Raw genomic sequence first — 26,397 nt, 5'->3', positions numbered from 1 at the left:
GAGAAAAGCAGTAAAACCACAACCATTGGTACTACAATCAAGTAGTTTATTCCTAGCTTTAATTGACTCAGATTGAGAAAGTTAAGGAGACAGAAACTGAGGCTTTTATATTGGGAGTTGAGCAGCCTATATATGAGAAACCCAAAACTCTGCTGCCAGATTTATTCAGTTATTATTTAATGTACTATTTGGCTGTGCTTTACACTCTTAATTAGGAAAGAAAAGTTTTCAACCTAAAGAGGTAGTAGATGAGTTGGCCTTTGTACAGATTTTGGAACAATCTTGGCTGTCCATTAGAATTGCCATTTATAAATCCCAGTGCCCAAATTGCACCCTAGACCAGCTACGTTAGAATCTCTAGCAAGCAGAACCCAGGCATTATTTTTCAAAGTTCATTCTAGTGTGCAGCCAGGGATGAAAACCACTGTTAAAGTGGGGAACATCATTAGAGGCTTTATCTGGAGTATCATTGAGACTTTATTTAGACTTCTCATACTTTTTTAAGGCTTTTGGTGAGATTTTCAGCTTAGGAGCATGATTACTGTTTACGACTGTATTTGAGAGTACATATGATTCTCATAAAAAAAGAAATGTACCATAATTGCCTCTTAGGAACCTTCTTTCAGAATTTCCTATTAAAATGTTAATATTAACCTTTATTTATTCATCGACTTAAATCATTGGAACTACTAGTTTGTTTATAAATCCGTTTCGTGGCATTTATATATTTTTAGGGTCTTTAAAAGGTAATTTCTTATAACACATACATCTTATTTATTGTGTAGCATTGGAGAGAAAGCAGTTTAAGAATTTCTAAAATGGATTTTTCATGTGGAATATTTGAAATAACATCTATCTTCCAGGAAATCAGAGTGATCAGTTAATGTCATGTTTTTGTTTTTGTTTTTGTTTTTACAAATATCATCGAATAGTCAGTGTTTTTCTATTGTACTTATAAAATAAGCTTCTATGGGATTAAAAAACTGTGTTAGAAAATTAGGGAGAACAAATTCTTACTACTTCATAATGAGAAACTTGAATTACAAAACACGCCATTGGGCTTCACTTATCTGAAAGACTCAGTGAAGCATTTGAATGTCCTGGGGTTGCCATATCACAACTGGATACCATGGCAACCATTGCCATTTCTTTTGCTGTCTAGGTCAGACCACAGGAAACAGAACCACCTTCATGTTCTGAGTCTGCCTTAGAGAGTTGTGCTAGAAAATGATAAACTAGTGATTCTGAAATAGTGATTCTTTCTTTCTTTCTTTCTTTCTTTCTTTCTTTCTTTCTTTCTTTCTTAAATATAATTTATTGTCAAGTTGGCTAACATACAGTATGTACAGTGTGCTCTTGGTTTTGGGGGTAGATTCCCATGATTCATCACTTAACATACAACACTATTTAGAAATAGTAATTATTTCTGGGGCACCTGGGTGGTGCAGTTGGTTAAGCGTCCAACTTTGGCTCAGGTCATGATCTCACGGTTTGTAGGTTCGAGCCCCACTTCGAACTCTGTGCTGGAGCCTGGAACTGAGCCTCCAGCTGAGAGCCTGGAGCCTGCTTCGGATTCTGTCTCCCTTTCTCTCTGCCCCTCCCTGCTCATACTGTCTCTGTGTCTCTCAAAAATAAATAAACATTAAAAAACATTTTTTAGTTAAAAAAAAGAAATAGTAATTATTTCTAAAAGTGCTTTTGTCAGAAATGTTCCTCAGTTACATATTGTATTTCAGTGGTTCTCCTGAGAACAGTTATCTATTTGTTAATATCTCACCTTGATTAATTCTCAGCTAAGAATCAGAAGAATCATGGTTGTTTCTTTTCTTGATAAGTAGACTATAGTCATGTAAGTGAAGGTTATGTTTTATATATTGGAGTAGAAAATTTAAGGTGAAACCAGATCTTTCTTTTTGATCACATTGTTTTGGTAGGAACGGATGGATCATACTTCTTCAGGTCATCATCCAAACAAAAAAAGAAAGGTAGCAGATACTGAATTTTGTAGTGTGTCTGTTTCTATTAAGTAACTTTAATGCTGCAAAAACAAAAATAGAGTATATCAGAATAATATCAGACTGATGTAATATAAAGGACATAGGTATTTTTCATCTCAGTTTCAGATAAATATAAATGAAAAGATAATTACTTTCATATATATTATGAAATAAGAATTTATCAAAGTTTTAAAAAAATTCTGTTAACATTCTTGATCTGTATATGTGCTTTATATTTTGTACTTGGTTTGAGTTCATGTTCAGCAGAACTTTTCAACCTCTGAAGTTGTAGAAAGGTCTAGAGGTTTCATATCAACTGAAAGAAACATATTTATATTTGAAAAACAATTGGATATCAGGAAAGTTAAGGGGTGTGTGCGTGTGGTGTGTGTGTGTGCATGTGCATGCGTGCGTGTGTGCGTGTGTGTGGATATTAGTACTGTAGGAGTTTTGAGGTTTGATCTTATTTAACCCTTTTATTTTACAATAAGAGTGCTGAGGTCCAGAGCTAAGCACCTTGCTCAAATTTAGTGTCCTGCTTAGTGACGGAGCCAAAGCTAGAGTCAATAATCTCCTGGTTCCTACTTAGGGTTCTTTTTCATCATAGCATTCTGCTTTAGGAAAAAGAGGGCAACTCTGAATTTACAAATAAGCAAATTCCTTGATTAGAAAGTAACATGTACAAAATATTTTGTATTTTATTTTGGTTTTGCAGCATTATACAAAAGAAAATAAAGGTTTATTTTTGCTTTTTAAATAGTGTGGTGTGGTAACTTTCCACCTGACTTTCTTGTATTTTCTAACAGCTGATATCTACAGTTTTGAGCATCATGTTTGTTTGTTCTGTAGCTGTGTGGAGACTGTTAAAGTTTAATGGCACTCGGTATGATTGAGTCATGTTTTGAATCTCCTCTGACACTCTCCATAGTTTGGATGTTGTGAAAGGAGATGTTCCTTGTCATGGCCATTATTTTGATAATATAGTCTAACTCACAGAATACAGTATCTGTGACAGTATTTGCAATTCTGTTGTGTTCTCAACACATTAAAAAATGAGAGTTATAAGCCAGTTTTCGTCTTTTTTTGCCAAAGAGTAGGTATCTGATTAATAAAGCCCTTAATTAAATAACTCTTTTTAAATAAGCTTTCTGGTGGCTTATTCATTTAATGTGAATAATGAGTGTTTTCAGATACACCACACAACAGTGACTTGTCAGCTGCTATACTTATACGTGAGCTAGACTAGTTTTAGAGATGGTCACAAGGCCCTGGTACACAAGCTTTAGCCTCTTAGTGGGTACATAATGGCTTTTTCAACTTCTCTTTCAGAACAAAGGAAGAGTTATGCCCGGGACAGTGTCAGCAGCGTGTCCGACACATCCCAATACCGTGTTGAGGTAAGATGTTTTGATGTTTGCTAAAATGTAGAATGAACCTTGAGGGACATACAAATTTGGTAGTAAAATCAGAATTATGTTTTATTGTATTCCTATGATGTACTATGAATTGTGTTCACCTTTTTTCTTTTAGAGTTTTGCAAAATTTAGATGTAAAATATCAAAGTATCTTGTTAGTCTGGGGTCTATTTTCATAGAGAGTAAATTAAAATAACTACTCATTTATTATTGCCAGCCTTGTTTTGGTTAAAAACAGGACAAAGGCTTCTATTTTATATTATAGAATCTTGAACTTATGCCTTTGGTGGTTTCACGGAGTGGTTTGGTTTTATTTTTAATTTTACCTAAAGTCGTTAGTAGTCCTATTTAAACAGTGTTTTCTTATTAGTTTCCTGTGTTGTTATCTGTTAAGCTATATTTGCTCTTGAGTGGAATCTATTTAGTGACTTTTGTTTGTAATAGAAAATATTTAAGTAGGGAGTAAATTTTAAATTGCTCTTATTTTCAGTTTTCTACCCATAGCAAGCATGCTTAATTAGATTTAAAGTTTTATTTAAGAGCATGTGTGAGTGGCTCAGTTGGTTAAGTCTTCTACTCTCAATCTCAGCTCAGGTCATGATTTCACAGTTCGTGGGATCTAGCCCTGCATCAGGCTCTGTGCTGACAGCCTGGAGCCTGCTTGGGATTCTCTCTCCCTCTGTCTCTGCCCCTCCCTCCCTCTCTCTCTCTCCCTCCCTCCCTCCCTCCCTTTCTCCTCCTCCTCCGCCTCCACCTCTGCCTCCACCTCCTTCTTCTCTCTCTCTCTCTCTCTCTCTCAAAAATAAATAAACTTTAAAGTTTTGTTTCAGTTCAATGAAGACTTTGACAGTTGTTATAGTAGTAGTCAACTACTTCTCTCATTTATCAACGTCTGTAGTTTTCCACCTGCAGTGTAGCTTCCCTGCTGGTATTCAGCACTTAAGTAACCAAAATGAAATAAAACGGGAGGGATTGGTTTTAAGAGAATGTTATTTAAGCTGTTTGGAATTTATGTTATGTTTATGTAGCTTGACATGACTCAGTATTAAGCAGATTTAGGTATTTTATGACTCAAGGCACTGTTGCCTCTATTCAACAAAACCTGGCTTGACTTTATTATCTCAGTAAGATAGCCATGAAGTTGTAGGTGCTTTGTGTTGGTTCCTCACCACTCTACTCACCGACTTCAATGAGGTTACCATTGCTTTCTTTTGGAAAACGTGTACTAAGAGACTGTGAGCATTATATATATTTTTCCTTTTTGTCAATCATAAGCACTTGACTACCTTTGTTCTGGATCGGAAAGATGCAATGATAACTGTGGATGATGGAATAAGGAAGCTGAAATTGCTTGATGCCAAGGGCAAAGTGTGGACTCAAGATATGATTCTTCAAGTGGATGACAGAGCTGTGAGCCTGATTGACTTAGAATCAAAGGTAAGTTTGTAAAATTTGGACTATTTTACTTGTAAGAAAGTTCCACAGGTATTTACATTTACAAGCAGGTCATACTGTATAAAAGTGGATGAAAGTTGGATAAAATAAAATATTTTGTCAGTGATTTGAAAGAAGAAATAGAATACTGCATACACATCATGCACAAAATCAGTTCCTGAAACTAAAGATCAGGGATCCCTGTTCTGTTGTTTTATTTAAACCACAAACGATGAGATGAAGGAAGTGACAAAAACAATTCAGAGCACTGAAGCAAGGCCCCCCACTGGGCCTTTATGACATCTATCAATTACTTGCTAGGCCAAACCATATGCCAGGAAATGAGTGACCTGGGATGACGAGGTGTGTCAGTGTGTACGTATTCACTTCTCCCCAGCCATGTAGCAGGCACCTTTATTTCGCACTAGGCTGGCGGGTAAGATGCTGGAGCTCCTGAAACAGCACTCTTTTGAGCCCCATCATTTAAGAAGCACTTGAGTTGCGAAGGTAAAGAAAACAACTGTTGTAATCATTTTAGCGTATTCTGTCTGATGGGACTTGGAGTACAATTTGCCCTTTCTTTCACCAGTCACATCCATCGTACCCCGTGAGAAAATAGCAACTGAATGCCTCTCCGATCCTCATGGTTTCAAGTAATTCTAGGGAAGGGATATTATTTAATTAACCTTTGCAAAGAAAGAAAATTTGTTATTTCCCTGGTACTCTGAGAAATTGCATTTTATTCTGATGAGCCAGTATTTCTTGTTTTGCCTTCGCTGGATGTCAGGGAATCAGAATTTAGAATGAATCTATGGTGTGATATATGTGTATGTGTGCCGCCTGTAATAAAAGTTGATGCTTTTTATTTTTACTTTTATTAATTTATTTTTATTTATCGGGGATATTGTATTTTCTTTACTTAAAAAAATCACTTTCTCCCATCATGACCCACTTACTATTTGTATAAAGGCATTAGTCTAACAATAGACACTTTAAATTTATCTCATGAAATTCAGAATTCTGATTGTGAACAGAAAGTTCATTTGTTTAAGAAATAATTATTTAATCTATCAGTATTTTATTTAGTGGGCTACTTATAGGTTAAAGAGTATTCACTTTTATACTACCGAACATCTTAATCACTTTGAAGAATATATGTTTTTAGTGAGATCCTTTTGGCCCAGCTGTTTGATATTTTGGGCTGGAATAAATAAATATAGATATTTTTAATCTTTTCATCTGAGAGATTCATTGAAATAAAAAAAATGTACAAATGATGTATTATTTGTAGCCCCACATTTATGATCACAGAAGATAGAGACTTCTGTGTATGACTATTACTGTTCAATGTTCAAGTAAAAAAAAATTCTGACACTATATAGCCAGAGGGGAAAAAATACCATGTAAGATGGGGAATAATCTTGGAAAGAGGCCTCAGTTTACTTCTTTTTCTCTTAAAGGCATCATCTCCACTCCATAACCTAAGGAAGTCAATATTATTAAGTTCAGTATTTCTTCTGTTTATTAAGAAGATAACTGCATTCCTCTGCTAAATATTTCCTTTTTGTTGCTTTTTCTCCCACTCACCTGGCCCCACCTTGTTTTCTGCTGTCACCTTGTATCTACTCATCCTCTCCATCCTAGGTGTTTACTTGTATTCACTGTCAGTATGATTTACACACTTTAAAAATTATGTGTACAGTGCCAAGAGGTCTTTGTGGAATCGATTATATTTATACGATAAAAATTAAGACAAGTTTTTACTTTGTTTATAGAATGAACTAGAGAATTTTCCTTTAAACACAATCCAGCACTGCCAAGCTGTGATGCATTCCTGTAACTATGATTCAGTTCTTGCCCTGGTGTGCAAAGAGCCAACTCAGAACAAGCCAGATCTTCATCTTTTCCAATGTGATGAGATTAAGGTAAATGAATGGTGTATTTTTTTTCCCCTCTGAGTAGATGTTCTGACAGCTTTTGGATTATCTACTGCCATCATATGACTGGTGGATTTTTAGTTTCTTAGGATTTTGTAAGGAAAACAAATACCTTAGTATGTTCCTGAGGGCTTCCAGGAAATAAAGAGTAGATAGAGTGGTATAAAAGAAAGGAAGAAAGGAAGAAAGAAAGATGCATTCTACTTATTAAAAAAAAGCAGGCATAGATAATATATTAAATTCTTCATTGAGTTACTTGGACTTATAATTAAAAATTGATTCTTCAAGAATCATACTTCATGGACAGTAAGTAATCATATCATCTTATTTTATTCTGCACTAAACATGGATTATTGCGATGAAACACTTAGACACTTCCCATGATATAAAGTTAATTTTAATTATGTGTCTTGAATAATTGCTCAAGATATGTAATCCCCAAGTGGTAATGTGAAAGTGGTTAAGCACAGTTACCTGTAAAAACATGCTATATCCTTAAGATTTGTATTTCAAAGTACACTGTAATTTTCAAATGATTATAACTTGCAGTGCTTTGTTGGACATTAGAAATTATCATCAGCCTTGATATCTTTATTTCATGAGTTTATTTCTCCAAAAGGGAAATCATTTTGGGTTGAGTTGATTGGTGCTTTGTCAAGGCAGTGATTTATCACTTTGATTTTATATTATAAATCATACAGGTAATTTTTATCTTATAAAGAAGTGCTGGGAGATTAGCATAAAGTGTCACTTGATCTTTTCTGTATTTTTTGACATGATAGATAAATTAGACTGTCATCAGGATATTTTATAATTTTCTTTTTTTTAAATTTATGTTTAGATGACTTTCTAAAAACCTTACTTGAACTGTGGCATTAGGTAGATTACATATGTGATGTTCATCAAAATTTTATATAGTACCTTTTGAAAGTCATAAAGGGCATTAAGAATTTTGCAAGGTTAGGGGCACCTCGGTGGTTCAGTTGGTTAAGTTTCCTATTCTTCATTTCAGCTCAGGTCACGATTTCACTGTTTGTGAGTTCAAGCCCTGCATCAGGCTCTGCACTGACCGCACAGAGCCTGCTTGGGATTCTCTCTCTCCCTCTGTCTCTGCCCTTCCCTCTCTCCCTCTCTCTCAAAATAAATAAACAAAAAAAATGTGCAAGGTTAGATTTGTTAAGTATGAAATTAGTATGAAAGTGTATATTTTCTCTGGAAAAATGAAATTATAATGTAATAAAATTAAAACATTTTGAAAACAGAGGACTAAGCTAAAAGACATTTTAAATCTGGTGTTTGCCTCAGTGTTTTATTTTTTATGTTTATTTTTTATTTTTTATTTTTTTACCTCAGTGTTTTAAAACTTACCCTGAAACTAATAGTTACTGTGCTGAGTAGAGTTTCTGAATTTCAATTCTGAGGATAAAGGACTTATTTTATCCGATAGGGGATGGTAGTATTGAGGAGTCTGAAACATTTACTGAATTATTGTTTTATGTAACTAAAAGCTCAAGTACCATATATGCAGCTATATGTTTTTACTCATTAGTGCCATATTCTCCATGAGGCCATTTTTTCCTTGAGACATTGAAAATATAAACACAATGAAGTATGATGTGGTTTCTTTTATATGGGTCATGTTGCAACATCACTTTTGAGTTATAAAGTTTCTTTTTATTTTTTTCAAGTTTCTTTATTAGAGGATTTTAAACAATGCTTCTGCCCACTTCTGTAGTAAAATTTTTCTTAGAAATATGATATCCCCTCCCCAAAAAGAAATATGATAGTCCCCCCCTCGTAGGAAATTCAGGGTTCCTGGGCATCTTCAGTTTTTTAAATTAATTAATCAATTAATTATTAATTAATTAACATTTATTCACCTTTCTGAGACAGAGAGAGACAGAGCACGAGTGGGGGAGGAGCAGAGAGAGAGGGAGACACAGAATCTGAAGCAGGCTCCAGGCTCTGAGCTGTCAGCACAGAGCCCGATGCAGGACTTGAACTCACTGACTGTGAGATCATGACCTGAGCTGAAGTCAGACGCTTAACCAACTAAACCACCTGGGCGCTCCAATAATTTATTAATTTTTTAAATTTACATCCAAGTTAGTTAGCATATAGTGCAACAATGATATCAGGAGTAGATTCCTTAATGCCCCTTACGCATTTAGCCCATTCCCCCTCCCACAACCCCTCCAGCAACCCTCTGTTTATTCTCTGTATTTAAGAGTCTCTTATATTTTGTCCTCCTCCCTGTTTTTATATTATTTTTGCTTCCCTTCCCTTATGTTAATCTGTTTTGTATCTTAAAGTCCTCATATGAGTGAAGTCATATGATATGTCCTTCTCTGACAAATTTCGCTTAGCATAATACCCTCTAGTTCCATCCATGTAGTTGCAAATGGCAAGATTTCATTCTTTTTGATGGCTGAGTAATAACTCCATTGTATATATATACCACATCTTCTGTATCCATTCATCTATCGATGGACATTGGGCTCTTTCCATATTGTGGTTATTGTCAGTAGTGCTGCTTTAAATATTGGGGTGCCTGTGCCCTTTCAAAACAGCATACCTGTATCCCTTCGATAAATACCTAGTAGTGCCAATGCTGAGTCATAGGATAGTTCTATTTTTAATTTTTTGAGGCACCTCCATACTGTTTTCCGGAGTGGCTGCACCTATTTGCATTCCCACCAGCAGTGCAAAAGAGATCCTCTTTCTCCACATCCTCGCCAACATCTGTTGTTGCCTGAGTTGTTAATGTTGGCCATTCTGATGGGTGTGAGGTGGTATCTCATTGTAGTTTTGATTTGTATTTCCCTGATGATGAGTGATGTTGAGCATTTTTTCATATATCAGTTGGCCATCTGGATGTCTTCTTTGGAGAAGGGTCTATTCATGTCTTTTGTTCATTTCTTCACTGAATTCTTTGTTTTTTTTGGTGAGTTTGATAAGTTCTTTATAGATTTTGGATACTAACCCTTTTTCTGATATGTTGTTTGCAAACATCTCCCATTCTGTCAGTTGCCTTTTAGTTTTGCTGATTGTTTCCTTCGCTGTGCAGAAGCCTTTTATTTTGATGATGTCCCAATAGTTCATTTTTGCTTTTGTTTCCCTTGCCTCCAGAGACGTGTTGAGTAAGAAGTTGTTGCAGCCGAGGTGAAAGAGGTTTTTGCCTGCTTTCTTTTTGAGGATTTTGATGGCTTCCTGTCTTATGTTGAGGTCTTTCATCCATTTTGAGTTTATTTTTGTGTATGGTGTAAGACAGTGGTCCAGGTTCATTTTTCTGCATGTCGTTGTTCAGTTTTCCCAGCACCATTTTCTGAAGAGACCATCTTTATTCCATTGGATATTCTTTCCTGCTTTGTCAAAGATTAGTTGGCCATACGTTTGTGGGTCTATTTCTGGGGTCTCTATTCTGTTCCATTGATCTGAGTGTCTGCTTTTGTGCCAGTACCATACTGTCTTGATGATTACAGCTTTGTAATACAGCTTGAAGTCCAGGATTGTGATGCTTCATGCTTTGGTGCTATTCTGGGTCTTTTCTAGTTCCATACACATTTTAGGATTGTTTGTTCTAGCTCTGTGAAGAATGCTTGTGTTATTTTGATGGGTATTGCATTGAATATCTAGATTGCTTTGGGTAGTATTGACATTTTAACAATATTTGTTCTAACTGTCCAGGAGCATGGAATATTTTTCCATTTTTTGGTGTCTTGTTCACTTTCTTTCATAAGCTTTCTATAGTTTTCAGTGTTTAAATTTTTCATCTCTTTGGTTAGATTTATTCCTAGGTATTTTATGGTTTTGCTGCAATTGTAAATGGGATCAATTCCTTGATTTCTCTTTCTGTTGCTTCACTATTGGTGTGTAGGAATGCAACCGGTTTCTGTGCATTGATTTTTATATCCTGCAACTTTGCTGAATTCATAGGTCAGTTCTAGCAGTTTTTTGGTGGAATCTTTTGAGTTTTCCATATAGAGTATCATGTCATCTGTGAAGAGTGAAAGTTTGACCTCCTCCTGGCCGATTTTGATGCCTTTTATTTCTTTGTGTTGTCTGATTGCTGAGGCTAAGGCTTCCAATAGTATGTTGAATAACAGTGGCAAGAGTGGACATCCCTGTCTTGTTCCTGACTTTAGGGGGAAAGCTCTCAGTTTTTTTCCATTGAGGATGATACTAGTGGTGGGTCTTTCATATATGGCTTTTATTGTCTTGAGGTATGATCCTTCTGTCCCTACTTTCTTGAGGGTTTTTATCAAGAAAGGATGCTGTACTTTGTCAAATGCTTTCTCTGCATCTATTGACAGGATCATGTGGTTCTTGTCCTTTCTTTTATTGATGTGATGTATCACATTGGTTGTTTTGCAGGTATTAAACCAGCTCTGCATTCCAGGTATAAATCTTACTTGGTTGTGGTGAATAATTTTTTAATGTATTGCTGGATCCAGTTGGTGGTATCTTGTTGAGGATTTTTGCATCCATGTTCATCAGGGAAATTGGTCTATAGTTTTCCTTTTTAGTGGGCTCTTTGTCTGGTTTTGGAATTAAGGTAATGCTGGCTTTATAGAAAGTGTTTGGAAGTTTTCCTTCCATTTCTATTTTTTTGGAACAGCTTCAAGAAAACAGGTGTTAACTCTTCTTTAGATGTTTGGTAGAATTCCCCGGGAAGGCCCTGGACTCTTGTTTTGGGGGGAGATTTTTGATTACTATTTTGATTTCTTTACTGGTTATGGGTCTGTTCAAATTTTCTATTTCTTCATGTTTCAATTTTGGTAGTGTATATGTTTCTAGGAATTTGTCCATTTCTTCCAGATTGCCCATTTTGTTGGTGTTTAATTGCTCGTAAGGCATCTTCAGTTTTATTTAACATCCTGCGTAATAGAGAGCCTTTGACAGGATGTTTATTATATCTTCCTGAAAGTAAGATATTCTTATGGCAGTAACACTGAACTAGGGTGCATTAGCCCTCACAATTATTTAGGAATGTGACCTTGGCCAAGCTATCATGAGTATTCTTCAGTTTCATTAATTATAAAACGAGAACATATTAGATAATCTTCAAGTTTCCTTTCAGCTCTAAAATTTTATGATTATCTGTGCTTATGGTAAAAGAATATACAACATACATATTTGAGAAAAACATACATAGTTACAGAGAATCAGCAGGAATAAAAAATAGAAGATGAGTACATCCTAGCAAGAATCTAATATGCAGTAATAATCACTGGCCATAAATAAAATTCTTTGCTACTAATCTTACCTTGTTTCTCAAGAAAACCCAATCAGATATTCTTGTTGGGAGAGTATTAGAGAAGTTAATTGTTTGGAGAAAGTTAACTTTTATCTGAAATGACAAAATAGGATACAAAAGGATACAACCTAGTGTTGGGGGTTCATTCCATGATTATAGTGTATTTGTTCTAAACTGAGAGTATCTGCTGGGTCTGAGTGATATGTTGTAGTAGGTTAATAGGCGCCCACTGGAGCCTGAGGATGAGAATGGGAAAGGAGCTCTGTTCCTCACGCGTCACTTCTATTTCCTTCATTTCTCCTTAGGCAGAGATTTTCCCCCAGTTATACTTTCTGCATGTACCTATACTTCCAGCACATGCAAATCCCTCTCCTCTTTGCCTTTGTGCGAGGATAACTTGTGTCTAAACTAATGGAATCTGGACTAGATAATCTTTAACAATTTCTTCGCGTTTTAAATTTTGTCTTTGGGGCGCCGGGGTGGCTCAGTTGGTTAAGCGTCCGACCCTTGATTTTGGCTCAGGTCATGATCTCACAGTTCGTGGGGTTGAGCCCTGTGTCGACCTCTGCGCTGACAGAGTGGAGCCTACTTGGGATTCTCTCTCTCCCTTTCTCTCTGCCCCTCCCCCACTTGCATTCTCTCTCAAAATAAATAAACAAAATAAATAAATAAATTTGGCCATTATAAAGTTCACCATCAAAAAACCACAAGAGTCATGTTTGGAAAGCACATTTAAAAAAAAGAAAACACTTCTTTTGTGTCAAGACACTGATTCAGACAGGAAACATAATCCCTTTTTTGTTGTTGTTGTTTGAACCTACATATCAAGACAAGAAAAATCTATGACCTCCTATCTTTCATTGCAGGCAAACCTCATTAGTGAAGACATTGAAAGTGCAATCAGTGACAGTAAAGGAGGGAAACAGAAGAGGCGGCCCGAAGCCCTGAGGTAAAATCATTAAAAGAGATTGAGGGGTAGAATTGTTTTGTTTGTTAGAAAAGTTTTTTCATTTGTGGTTTTTTGTTTTGTTTTTTGCTGTAAAGATTTAGAAGGATTGCCTTCAGTGAAGGTATATTTTAGAGATTACAACCTGTGATTTCAACTCATTTGCTCTTCTGAGTTTGTCAGTTTATGGGTTTATGTGTGCACATTTTCCCCTCCATGTTTCTGGTCTTTCTCTGAGAAGGCTTCTCTCCCACGTGTGTTGTCCAAGAGAGTCAGGACTGATGAGTGACAATTTAAGGGAAGGTCAGCCTAAGGGAGTACAAATAGATGCGAGGAATATAGTTAGTTCACAGCCTTTCCAAATCACAGGAGGCACAGGAAAAAAAATTAAACCTAGTGATCAGTTGAATTAAAATGTTCCTATGTTTTTGTATTTGATGTACATTTGTAAATATATATAATATGAAAGGGTTAGGAAACCCTTATTGTTCTACCTCTTGACATAGTTCCTAAGGTTGAAGAACTAATACCATAAACTGAGAGAATTGATAGAAAGTAAGATGGTAAAAAATTCTTTTTTTTTTTTTGTCTTTTTTAGGATGATTTCAAAAGCAGACCCTTGTATACCGCCTCCACCAAGAGCTCCTGCCCCAGTGCCCCCTGGGACTGTTACCCAGGTGGATGTTAGAAGTCGGGTGGCAGCCTGGTCTGCGTGGGCAGCTGACCAGGGGGACTGTGAGTGTTTCTAGGAACTGCTACTTCTTGAACATTTATTATGGGTTGTGACATAGTTCCTGCTTTCAAATTCTGATGCTGATTTCTGAGCTAAAGCCTGAGGTTAGCTTTTTTAATTGAAACAAAACTTAGAAAAGAAATTTAAGCCTTGGACACTTTAAGACTATTGTATACGAGAGTTCAGGCCAGTTATTTAAATAAATACGGTGTTAGGATTACGGTCCCTTTTTTTTTTTTTTTTAAATGCAGTCAAAGGTGGGAAGTTTGACTCAGCTAACAAAAAGATGGTAACATGATATATACCAAACAAGAGTCTACCAGTTTGTTTTTAAAGACTATACTTCAAAATTCTTTCCATTATTATTATCTTTCCTATTTGGAAAAAGTGTTGTGCTTTCATGAAAAGGATATCAGGGTAGTATTAGGACAAGAGTAAAAGGCATTCTCCATCTGGCTAAGCTTGTCAAAGGGGCCCTTGTGGGCACCATCATTTTACCTTGGTATTCTTTTTAAAAGACAAATCACAGCATAGAACATAGTGTAACATTTTACATGTCAGAATGTTTCTTGCCAAATATGAAATTGTTATGACTGGTAATGCCTTATGATATGTTGTTAGGTCCAGTGTCTTCATTATAAGGGTTAATAATTGTGATCCAGCAAGTTTGAATTTGATGAAGCTTCACTCTTTTGCCTCACAGTTCAATAGACTTCTTAAATCACTTATCCTTTATCTAATAAAGCATTATTCATACAGGATATCTAGCAGGGTAGGTAAACAATAGAACTTGGTGGCCAAAATGAGTGACACTGGGCTTTATTTTGAATCTGATGAGTTGCAAGTTAGACTCTGGAATAAGACCAGGATCTACTGTGTGACCTTGGACAGTATCTCTCTGTGCTTCAATCTCACTTGTAAAATGGGGATAATAATTCATGGGTTGCTGTGAATCTGAAAGCAAGTAACGCCTCTAACAGTATCTCTTGCAGTGTAGTACACATAATGTGTGGTTGGTCTCACTTTTGCCAAATGGAGTTCATTTTATTTCTGAAATACTTTCCATTTTATTTAGTGTTTTGTTTTGTTTTGTTTTGTGTTTTGGTATCCTTAAAGTTATTTTTAGAGATTTACACATAAGCCCAGCTACCAAACAGATGAAAGAAAGAAATCTTTGAAACATCCATTTATCAAAAGTGAAGTAACAGAATTACTTACTTTAACTTTTATAACAATTTCTGTTTTTAGAAATTTATAAGGTAAATTTCTGTTGATGCTTTTTTTTTTTTTGTAAAATTTTGTGTTTAAAAAAACTGGTAGGAGTTTATAGTGTTTTTTACTTTTTGTTCTTATGGTACTTTTGTTGTTGCTGCTGTTTGGCGGAAGAAATGTGGGTTTTGAGAGAGATCAAAATGGTCTTCCTTGAAGTTGAGGAAGGATAAGACATCTTAAGTTTACAAATATTCTGAATAAAATTGTAAAAACATCTGTAAAACTAATATAATTTACAGAAAAGAGAAAATGTGTTCCTGGGGTGTTTGTGGGCTCTCATTAGGTTTTGTCTAAAATATGCTGTGCATTCTCATCTATTTAAATTGAAGTAAGAAACGGTTTTCAGAACTTCTAATTTTCTACTAGACCAAATAGAACATAACACTTACCGATGTGAGGTTCTGTCTGGATCCAGGCAAGTTTTTAGTTGGAAATCCACTGCACGCCCCCCTGCTTCCGTGACCCCCCCGCAAGAAGTATCTTTTGGTCCCTCTGCAAGTTCTGGCTGACTCAGGCTAAAATCTCCTTTGAATCCTTGACATAGCCTTATCCATGACTTCTAAAAGTGGTCTCTGTAGAATAGTGGCAGAAGGGGTCCTAGGTGATGAAAAAGTCTGCAAGATATTGCACCTCTCCCTTATCTCACCTGCCAAGTGACATTTTGGGACCTATCTGGAGTTCCTACTAGCTATATTTCAAGGTCAACTTGCTGCTTTCTGTAGTATACAATACCCAAGGAAGTAGCTAACCCATGCAAAACAGCATTTAACTGGCAAGATTTCATGAATGTAAATTCTAATTATCCTAAAGTACTTTACAGCCACTAATTAAGTTTCATAAGACTCTGTAATTTCTTCTTTTGTGTGTGTGGGGGAGTACCTATTCCTTTTTTGGGGAAAAGTTAGGCATAAAAAGGCATAGCGATACAGAATTTTGAGTATTTTTTTATAGTTTTCTGTATTGAATATCATGAGTCATGATGTATTATGAGTTGCATTTCCATTATTGATGGTACATTTTTCCTGTTTCATCTGTACAGTTTTTGGGTTTTTTTATTCCATATACTGTGAAATGTTTGTAGAAGTATCTGTGTTTAGTAGTAGTGTTAACCAGGAAGGAGATCATGATAATGACCTTACAATTAACATCATGCTTTAGCTCAATGAGCTAACTTAATATCTTGAATGCTCTTAAGATATCTATTATTTAATTTACAAATCCTGTAGGGCATTTATACTTTTAAAGTGTAAGTCAGTGAGCCCAACATTGCATGTTTTAAGCTTAATGACATTTTAAAAAGCACTTTACTGGGGCGCCTGGGTGGCTTGGTCGGTTAAGCGTCCGACTTCGGCTCAGGTCATGATCTCGCGGTCCGTGAGTTCGACCCCCACATCAGGCTCTGTGCTGACAGCTCAGAGCCTGGAGCCTGTTTCAGATTCTGTGTCTCCCTCTCTCTCTGCCCCTCCCCTGTTCATGCTCTGTTTCTCTCTGTCTCAAAAATAAATAAACGTTAAAAAAAATTTTTTTAAATAAATAAATAAAAAGCACTTTACTGTCAGAATTTTTTTATTTTTTATTTTAAAAAATTTTTTAAATGTTTATTTTTGAGAGACAGAGAGAGAGAGAGAGAGAGAGACAGAGCACAAGTGGAGGAGGGGTAGAGACAGAGAGGGAGACACAGAATCTGAAACAGGCTCCAGGCTCTGAGCTGTCGGCACAGATCCTGATGTGGGGCTTGAACTCAGGAACGGTGAGATCATGACCTGAGCTGCAGTCAGAAGCTTGGCTGACTGAGCCACCCAGGTGCCCCTACTGTCAGAATTTTAAAAAGGACTTTACTGTCAGAACCCCCAAAGCTGTATTATAATCAAAGTGTTGGAATGTGTAAGAATTGGGAGGTTTGTTGCGTTAGAAATAGTTGGCCAGTTTTTGAGGGGTAGGTGCTTAAATGTGAGTTGGTACTTGTTTTCTTCTGTAGGAATTATAGGATGAGAAGTTATGATTGGTTCCACAGGCAACTGTCAGGAAGAAGGGAAAATAGCGGGGAAGTTACAGGGTGAATCAGCATTGTGAAGGTTGAAAGCTCTGCCCGAGTCCTTCTTTTTTAGTGGTAGCAAGAGTGCATGTCATTCATAGATGACGAGCAATTTTGATTCTGTATCTAAAGAAGGTGTTCTCTTTTGTAAATGGTACTCTTTTCATGTTCCATTACCTATATTGATACTGCTCAGGCAACAGGTGGAAAGACTTAATGATTTCCTTTCTTTAGTTGAGAAGCCAAGGCAGTATCATGAGCAGGAAGAAACGCCTGAGATGATGGCAGCCCGAATTGACAGAGATGTGGTAGGTCTACCATTCATCTTTAGATCATTGGCTTTTTGTTTTGTTTTGTTTTTTAAAGGGGAGAAAATATCAACAGGGAAAATGAAGTTGATTTAAATAAAGGTGTTCTGTGGAAAGTATATTTTCTCTTTCCATTGGTGGTTATGCCCTTTGAATTATTTATCTTAACTGTTTTTTGCCTTTATGCCAATATTTAGTAGAATAGGGCTCTGATAGAAGAACTAGCATATTAACTAGTTTACAAAGGAATTTAAACTGAATTATCAGATTTGAGGGATTTTAACTTTTTCATAGTTTGTAATTCATAATTGAAATATCTTTTAGATATATCTTCATGACATTTATTAAAAAATGTTTTATAATTCCTAAAAAAATAAAATGTAAATTTTAACTCTTTATAAAGGATAAGGCTGTATTTATTTTTATTAGTCCATAGTAATTTACTTATACAGTGAGAATGTCCTGTGATGTAATAACAACATATGATCGTAATATAATTATTTTTATACTATACACACATTCCTAGCTTATTTGTAAACAAATACTTAGAGGAATTTGAAGTTTGGAACTTCATTTTTATATCACACCATTATTTATTACACTTAGAAGTTTATTTAATCCCGATTTCTAGTCTTTTAAATTAGAAGAATGTCAGGTTTCTCACAAAGTAGAGAAAGTCAGCTAAGACTGTAGTATAATCAAAATTCATCCAATAATCCCTGAAAGCATAATTCATCATTGATTCTATTTAACCATGTAGAAACTCTTATTAATGACTATTCTAGGTTATCTATGTGTTTATTAGGTTATACAACATTCTGTATACCCTTTTCCATGAAATAATACTGTTGGTACTCTATTGGGACATTTGTTAAAAAAAACAAAAATGCTTAGTGCTCTTCTAACAAGATATTTCTTAGAAAATTTTACCCTAACTTTATGTGGAAGAAACACTATGAGAAAATTAGAGTAGTTGAAAATAATTAATAATCTGAATAGATACTGTGAATGCTTTCTTGATGGTATTGAAAATAGAACAAAATTAAACTAAAGAAAAATGTGAATGTCAGACTTCAGCCACAGGTATAGATATATTTAGTTTAATTCATTTCTTGGAATTAGTGCTAAACTTAAAATTTGCACGTGGGAGGTATTTTTTTTTCTAATTTTCCTTTACTGACAGTATAAAGTCAAGGCAAAAAATTGTCTTATTTTGTTTTACATTTCATTCTGTAATTTCCAATTCCAGCAAATATTAAACCACATTTTGGATGATATTGAATTTTTTATCACAAAACTCCAAAAAGCAGCTGAAGCATTTTCTGAGCTTTCTAAAAGGAAGAAGACTAAGAAAGGTAAAAAGAAGGGGCCAGGAGGTAAGTTGGATTTTCTTAATCTTCTAAAGACCTTTGAGAACTCCAGTGCTAGGCAGAGTTTCTGCCCTTGTGAACTGCTCAGCAAAACTCCATTGACAGTGGGCCAAGGTCCCTTTTTTTATTTTGGGATAGCACCTGGAAGTTAGGCAGAGACTAAGATGAGCCCAGGGAAAAGTCCATTTTGGTTCGAAGTTGGCTATGGTAAGGAAAGAGTCTAGGATACTTCACCTAAATCACAGAGACTCTGAGATGCAGCTGGTGACCATCTGTTTATAGTTTTAATTAGTGACTGCAAAATTAATGTCTGCTAAAGTCATAGCTCTATTCTTCCCATAATTGGATGTATTTTATTATAAATATAGAACCTCATTATTTTGTTAGAAGGATTGATTTTTCTCATTAATATAGTTGCAAATGTCAGTGGATTTGATTTTTTTTTTTTAATCACAGAACTCCCAAACAATATGTTCAGGTCACATACAAGCAGTTTTTGAGTATGCTGTAGTTAGCTATTTAAAATGGCTTCAAAATATATAAACTTGCACTTGTAGAACATAATGAAATACATAAAAGAATAGTAAATAAATATCCCTTTCATGACACATGACTTTCCAGTCTTTCTCTAGCTCATGTCTATATCATAAGCATGTGACCTGCAGACCTGTCTTCCAGATGTGTATATCTGGATATATACGTCACTTCCTTATATTCTGAGATTAAGTATTATTGCTTCCTTATGTCTCACACCTCTTATTCCTGCTGTATTCTTTATGAAGGGTGTTCTATCCTTTTGGTCACCCAGATTCTAGACCACAGATTCTTGTATGATTTCATTCTCTAGCTTACAGCCAACATCAATATTTTTTCAATGTGTTGGGGTTTTTTTTGTTCCTTTGTTTTTGTTTTGTTTCTTTTTGGGAGAGAGAGTGTGTGAACAGGGGAGACGGGCAGAAGGACAGAGAGAGAATCCTAAGCAGGATGCTCAACGGCGAGCCTGACATGCATCTCGATCTCACAAACCATGAGATCATGACCTGAGCCAAAATCAAGAGTCGATGCTTAACCGGTTGAGCAACCACATGCTCCTTCACTGTGTTTTATATCCAGTTGTTTTCATTTTCATTTGCATAACTAGTGTCTGCTTCAAATGTGATCATTTTTACCCAGCTCTCTAAGTAGTCTTCAAGCCTCCAGTTTTTTATTCTGGGAGGACAGTTGTCTTAAAGCTCTAAGGCAGTCACTTTGTTCTTCTGAAAAGCATGTTAATTCCATGTTCTGTTGAGTTAAGCCTACTCCTCCCCTTGGCAGTCAAGGTCACCCACAATCTAACCTTGATGTACTTTTCCATCCTCGTCTTTCTTTGTTTTAGTTTGTTGTTTCATGTACATACGATTTCCTTTTTTCATGTTTTTTACTTATGCTGTTTTTATCCAACCATGACATTTTCTTACCAAATTGCCATGTAACAGACTTTCCAAATCTCATCTTAAAGGCTACTTTCCCTGTGAAACATCTTTTAGGTGTACATCCTCCCAACTCCCAACCAGGTGTAGTCTCTTTCTATAGTACTTCATTGGTGTATCTTTGTTACTTATCTGATTCATGTCTTCCATTAGATTTTAAGGCCCTACAGAGTGGGGCCTATAACTTACACATTTAAAAAAAAATGTTTATTTATTTATTTTGAGAGAGAGCAGTGGGGAGAGGGGCTGAGGGAGAGAGAGAATCCTAACCAGGCTCCATGCTCAGTACAGAGCCTGATGAGGGAGGGGCTCAGTCTCATGACCGTGAAATCGACCAGAACCAAAATCAAGAGTCAGATGCTTAACCACTGAGCCCCCCGGAGGCCCCATAACTTATACATTTTTATAGTCTTTGCAATGATAAGCACAGTAACTGGGACATAAAAAAGGCTACAGTATACGTTTATGGAATTGATGAGTAATTGGTAGTGCCTAAGGATAGAAGAATCCATTTCAAATGTCGGATCATCTTAGTTTGTTGCAGTTAGTCTATGACATGTGGTAGAGTAGCTACACAGCGTGGTATCTGGTATGATCGTCAAATTTTATAGACGCAAATGTGTTCTTCTACTTTTTCATTTAATGTATTTTCTTAGAACTTTGCTTTCATCTGTCCCTCTTCCCATTTATTTCTTTTAGAGGGCGTTTTAACTCTGCGGGCAAAACCTCCTCCTCCTGATGAATTTATTGACTGTTTACAAAAGTTTAAACATGGATTTAACCTTCTGGTAGGTGAAATTTATTTATATATAACTAAAAGAAACAAATGAAAGAAATCAAAGCCTAACCAGGATGTTATTGATTAAATTAAGAGATAAGCTTTTTCCTGCGGGTTTTTTGGTATGTGTGTCTTGATTTTTCTTTAATTAGGACAGTAGCTAGTAAAACCTATGTATCTAAGCGAATTATCAAAAAGGAATGATTCCTAACTTTTTAAAAACTAAATTCCCCTAATCTGACTTACCTAGGCTGATTAATACACTAAAAGTGAAAGTAGGTGTAAAGAACTCTTCCTCTGAGTCTGTGTTGGACCTTCATGAGTGTCTGTTTTTTGCTTATTACATCATAGTAATCTGTTTGTCTGGTTTCTTAATGCTACAGGCCAAACTGAAGTCTCATATCCAGAATCCAAGTGCTGCAGATTTGGTTCATTTTTTATTTACTCCATTAAATATGGTAAGGCTTTGTTAATATAAGAAAGGAATTACTCTTAGTACGTTTTTCAACCCCATGTGCCTGGCTGCAGTTACCTAGACAGTTTTTCTTCATCACCTTGCATGGATGCTATTTCCCTTGGCATCTATGCACATATCAAGAATGTGCAATTTGAGAGTTTGAAAGAACCTTAGAAATCATCTAGTTCAAACACCTTATTTTACAGTTGAGGAAACTGATGTCTGTGACAGCGCTAGGGAAATGAAAAGAAAGATTTATCGGATGCTGGTGTTGGCAATGTATACTAGTATATAATAGAAATAGAAATGGCTATAATAATATAAAAGCTTTTCTCTTTCTCCCAAAATAGGCTAGACATGAGGAGGCGCTGGTACTGGATGGAAGGTTTTGCTCATGTATTTATGTATTCACAAATATTGAGAGCCTGCTGTGTGCTTCGTATTATTCGTAGCTTATCAGGAACAAAACAGACATAAATTTTTACCTTCTTGGAACGTATATTGTAGTATGGAGGGGCAATTGTTAATCTAAATACATGCATAAATAATGCATTTTGCTAAAAATAAGTGTTACTTGAAAAAATGCAGTAGGGACAGAGAACAGGGAGCATTTCAGGTGCGTGCTCATGCAAGTGCGCACGTGAGTGTGTGAGCTGGAGTAGTACCCTTTCTGAATAGGGTTGGTTAAGGTGAGAAGGTGTCATTTGAGCAAATGAAGTGAGGAATGAGTCATGTGGATTTCTGAAAGAAGAGAATTCCAGGTAGAGAGCAGCTGTTGTAAATGCTCTGGGGTGGTAATTGCAAATTATGCTCTTGGAATAAATAAGTATAGTGACTGACATAGAATGAGGGAGATCTTAATTGGAAATGAGGTTAGCAAAAAAACGGAAGGTCATATTTTGTTGGTCCTTGTAGGTGATTGTGAAATCTTGTACACTTTGGAAGGTTTTCGCCAAAAGGATTCTTCTGGCTGTACTACTAGGAGATCTGGCGGAAGAAGAGACTGGAATGGTTATTAGAATAATCCAGATTGGAGATGACGGTGTTTGGATCAAGTAGCATTAGAGATCGTAAGAAGCCCGATTCTGGGTGTAAACCATAGAAGCAACACTTTCTGGTAGATAGGACATGCTGTGCAACAGCCAAGCGTATCTCCAAAGTTTGGCCTATGAGTGAAGAGATGGCCTAATTATTAACCAAGATGTAGAAAACAATAGGTAAGACAGAGACTACTACCAAGGTAGTAGTTACAAATAAAGAAGAGGAGTAAGGACTGGTGGATCCCTGTGCAGTTTCAGTGTGAGGAGAATAGAAAGAGCCAACAAAGATTTGAGAAAAAGCAGTTAAGAAGCCAAATGAAGAAAATGTTTCCAAGAGGAAGAATTGAACAACTGTGTCAGGTATCTGTGTGGTGGAAGCTGATTTTACCTCCACGTTCTTGTTACAGCTGTACAAAGGCAAAGAAAGATGATTTGTCTTTAAGGAAGTGACTCTGAAATTAAACAGATAATTTCTGCCTTTGTCCAGTTGGCCTGAATGTTCTCATATAGCCACACCGAACACCAGAGTAATGTAGTCTCCATCTGTGTTGGTTCATCTAAAATGTAGGGGCTTCTCTTTCTAGATGGGAGAAGAGAGTGGACACTAGGGAACAATTAGTAGTCCTTACATTGCCCACTATATGTCAGGTTGAGTGACAGGCAGGTAATACAATTTTTTTCTCCCCAGAAAACTCCCTTCTCATACAGGTATATTTTTATATAAGGTATAATTAAAAAAAATTTTGTTAATGTTTATTTATTTTTGAGAGAGAGAGAGACAGAGTGAGAGTGGGGGAGGGGTAGAGAAAGAGGGAGACACAGAATCCGAAGCAGGCTCCAGGCTCTGAGCTGTTAGCACAGAGCCTGACACGGGGCCTGAACTCTCAGACCATGAGATCATGACCTGAGCTGAAGTCAGAAGCTTAACCGACTGAGCCACCAAGGCCACCCCCCTCACATAAGGTATAATTTTTGAAGCCAAAAAGAAGGGTGTGTTGGAAACAATTCCCTTTGTAGAGGAGTTGGACTTTCCTATGAGCTTATCCAGCAAAAGGTTATATACCCTTGTGTCATAGGCCAGGATCCAAGATACACATCTTCATTTTCTGAATTTTCAGTATCCAGGTATGTTCTTTCCTTATATGGTATGATAATATACTTCCCTTCCTATTTTATATTTCTTATACTTGCAAATATTGTAATAGCAATTGTTCCAAGCTGACTTTATGTAGAACCGTCTTGTCCTACAGGACGGCTAGGAGAATTCACTGGAATATTTAAGAGTACACAAAAAAAATGCTGGGGCTTAGGAAAAGCATGGCGACAGAAAGCAGGCAGAACAATTGTTGGCCCCACATACAGACAGATATGAAAAGAGACTGGGCTACAAATCACTCTTTTCTACAATTCCACCAATTAGCTAGGTCATTCCCGTTTTGTGGGAGGACAAGTGAGCAAGGAGTAAAAAGAAGGCAGAATCTGTTTTAAATACTTCCAGGAGGACAGAGTTTCCTGTTTTCCGGGCTAAGGCAGGCACAGGTGGAGTGGTTGTGAATGGCTTTCCCTGTCAGAAGGGCAGACAATAGAGAACAGAATGACAATAGCAGTAATGATAATTGTTAGTAGTGTGTGATTATTTGGTGTTATTATTTCTATGGCTGTTTTTTAAAGAGTAAGAACTGTATGAAGCCAATAAGCTTAATTTTGGTTTAGGGCATATGGACATTATGGTTTGAGTTCTTTAATATTTATCAAAAATGGAGCAAATTCAAATGCATTTTTCATAGCTTTTACTTGATTATCAGAAAAAAAATGAGAAAAACAAAATCCAAGTTACAAAAAGGAATAATAAATCTTATCCTTTCCTCAAGGGCAACTAGACAAGACCTGAAGTAGAATATGAAATGAATATTGCTTTACAGACATAGGAAAGTAACATTGTCAGCATAAATGTCAGAACTGGGCAATAAAAGATTAGAAGATGAGAGTCCAAGGCTACATCAATAATTTATGAATGCTCCCATATGTTGTTGCTATATATAGAACATCAAATTTCTACTTGTCTAGTTATTATTGAATAATTCTTGCTATATAAGCTCTTTTAAAAATTAGATCAAGGCCATTCACATGCAACGAAGCCCAGACTAGCTCATTAACAAAATTTATATTCCTCACTCCTTTTTAAAAATATTTATTTATTTTTGAGAGACAGAGAGTTTGTGTGTGTGGGGGGGGGGGGGGTGCGTGCACACGTGTATGAGTTGGGGAGGGGCAGAGAGAGAGGGACACAGAGAATCCCAAGCACTATTAGTGCAGATCCTGACACCAGGCTCAAACTCACAAACTGCGAGGTCATGATCTGAGCCAAAATCAAGAATGGAACGCTTAACCTACTAAGCCACCCAGGTGCCCCTATATTCCTTATTCTTTAACACATTTGATACTGTCTTAGTTTGCATATTAGGAAGTGTTGGTTATAGAGCAGTTTTTTGCCACCTTCTCATTCTTTCAAACTCTTTCACACATTGTAAGTAATTGCGTAGTCATGACATAGAGGAGAACTATAAGATAATAGGACTGGTTTCCCTAGCATGTAGAAATTAGCCTTTGCGATCAGGCTATGTATCTGAAAATATGATGTATTTTATCTTTGTTTTTCATCAAAAATGAGTCCTTATTAATGGTGTCTCTGATCAAAATATGTCTGTGGCTCTTTTAATGTTCTGCCTACAGAGATCCAGATGTATTACTTGGATAAGAAACTTGGGAAGGAACGTTCATAAAGAGCCTACTTCCAGCCACACAAAATTGAATGGCTTTAAACCTTGAAAAACCTGCTGCCTGCCCCCAGCATCTGCACACAAGCTTACCTACAGCACACATACATGCAAACCTGCCTGACATCCATTCTCCAGAGGGAACTATGTCTTGCAGCTTTTTATTTACATTTCTTTTGTTTCATTCCCTCTTCCCTCTGTGAAACCAAAGATTTAAAAATTCCTTTACTCTTAGATTTTACTCCTTAACTTTTCCTTCTTAATCATCCCTACACATTTACTAGAAGTGCTTATAGGGCTTGGAAGTAAGAAAATTACATGCCAAACAGTCAGGGTGGGTTTTGTTCTCAAGTAAGAGCCAATGTCCCTCCTTATCTTTGGTCTTTCACTGATTCTCATTCATCCCTCCAACACTGTGTTTTCTGCAGTTCACTTGGTCCTAGTCCTCACGGGAGGGAAAACTGAAGAATAAGCCATAAGTTAAAATGTAATATGTTGCTAATACATATAAATTGTTTTGGGGACAGTGAGGTGCCTCAGAGCTATGCTGTGGGGTTAAGAAGGGCTTCCTGGAAGAGGTGGTACTGGAGTAGAGTTCTGAGTGATGAACGAAGGGCCTCATGGGGAACTGGGAAGAAACATGTGCAGATACACAGAGGTATACGATAGCATGGCATGCTCAGGGCACTTGGATGACTGGGGAGAAACTGACTCTTGGTCTGAAGCCATTCAAAAAAAAATCCCTTTTTACTTGTGCCATATCTCTGGGAAAGTGAAATTTTTATAAAAGGGCTCTGGTTTCTGCTCTAGGAGATAACTACCATTCTTTAGCCAGGAAATAGCCTCTGAGAAGTCAATTTGGAGCAGTTTCCAGACATACACTTATCATCATTTTGTTTATCAGAGAGTTGCACCTGTTTATTTGTTTCTGCTAGTCATTAAATTATCCATTTTAAATCAGGACAGTTTCCTAGAATTCGATTCTGGGAAAAGCTGTCATAGATTCAGAGTACCAGTTCTCATTCTTCTCTCACTTTTCTCTCCGGATCCTTTTATTTTTGTATGTCTTTATAGGCACAGCCATAGGCTGTTAACTTGAGACTTATTTCTCTTTAGAGTATTCCTTTATAGAACCGTATTTTTCAAGTTGGGCATAATAGATTTGCCAGGAA

General features: G+C 36.3%; 1 protein-coding gene across 2 annotated transcripts in view; it reads left to right on the top strand.

Annotated features, from left to right (window-relative positions):
• EPS8 (epidermal growth factor receptor pathway substrate 8) overlaps positions 1–26,397 on the top strand; it is a 107,887-nt gene that overhangs the window by 45,387 nt on the left and 36,103 nt on the right. For both annotated transcript variants that reach the window (XM_027035630.2, XM_027035632.2), the window contains 9 exons: positions 3,327–3,394; positions 4,688–4,849; positions 6,622–6,771; positions 12,907–12,989; positions 13,585–13,721; positions 17,261–17,334; positions 18,584–18,710; positions 20,873–20,961; positions 21,335–21,409. In XM_027035630.2, the coding sequence (XP_026891431.1) occupies positions 3,327–3,394; positions 4,688–4,849; positions 6,622–6,771; positions 12,907–12,989; positions 13,585–13,721; positions 17,261–17,334; positions 18,584–18,710; positions 20,873–20,961; positions 21,335–21,409 (965 nt within the window). The remainder of the gene's footprint in view (positions 1–3,326; positions 3,395–4,687; positions 4,850–6,621; positions 6,772–12,906; positions 12,990–13,584; positions 13,722–17,260; positions 17,335–18,583; positions 18,711–20,872; positions 20,962–21,334; positions 21,410–26,397) is intronic.

Source organism: Acinonyx jubatus, chromosome B4 (assembly GCF_027475565.1).
Source record: "Acinonyx jubatus isolate Ajub_Pintada_27869175 chromosome B4, VMU_Ajub_asm_v1.0, whole genome shotgun sequence".
Classification (NCBI taxonomy): Eukaryota; Metazoa; Chordata; class Mammalia; order Carnivora; family Felidae; genus Acinonyx; species Acinonyx jubatus.
The sequence above is the reverse complement of the archived record's forward strand: the minus strand, read 5'-3'. Positions and strand labels throughout refer to the sequence as shown.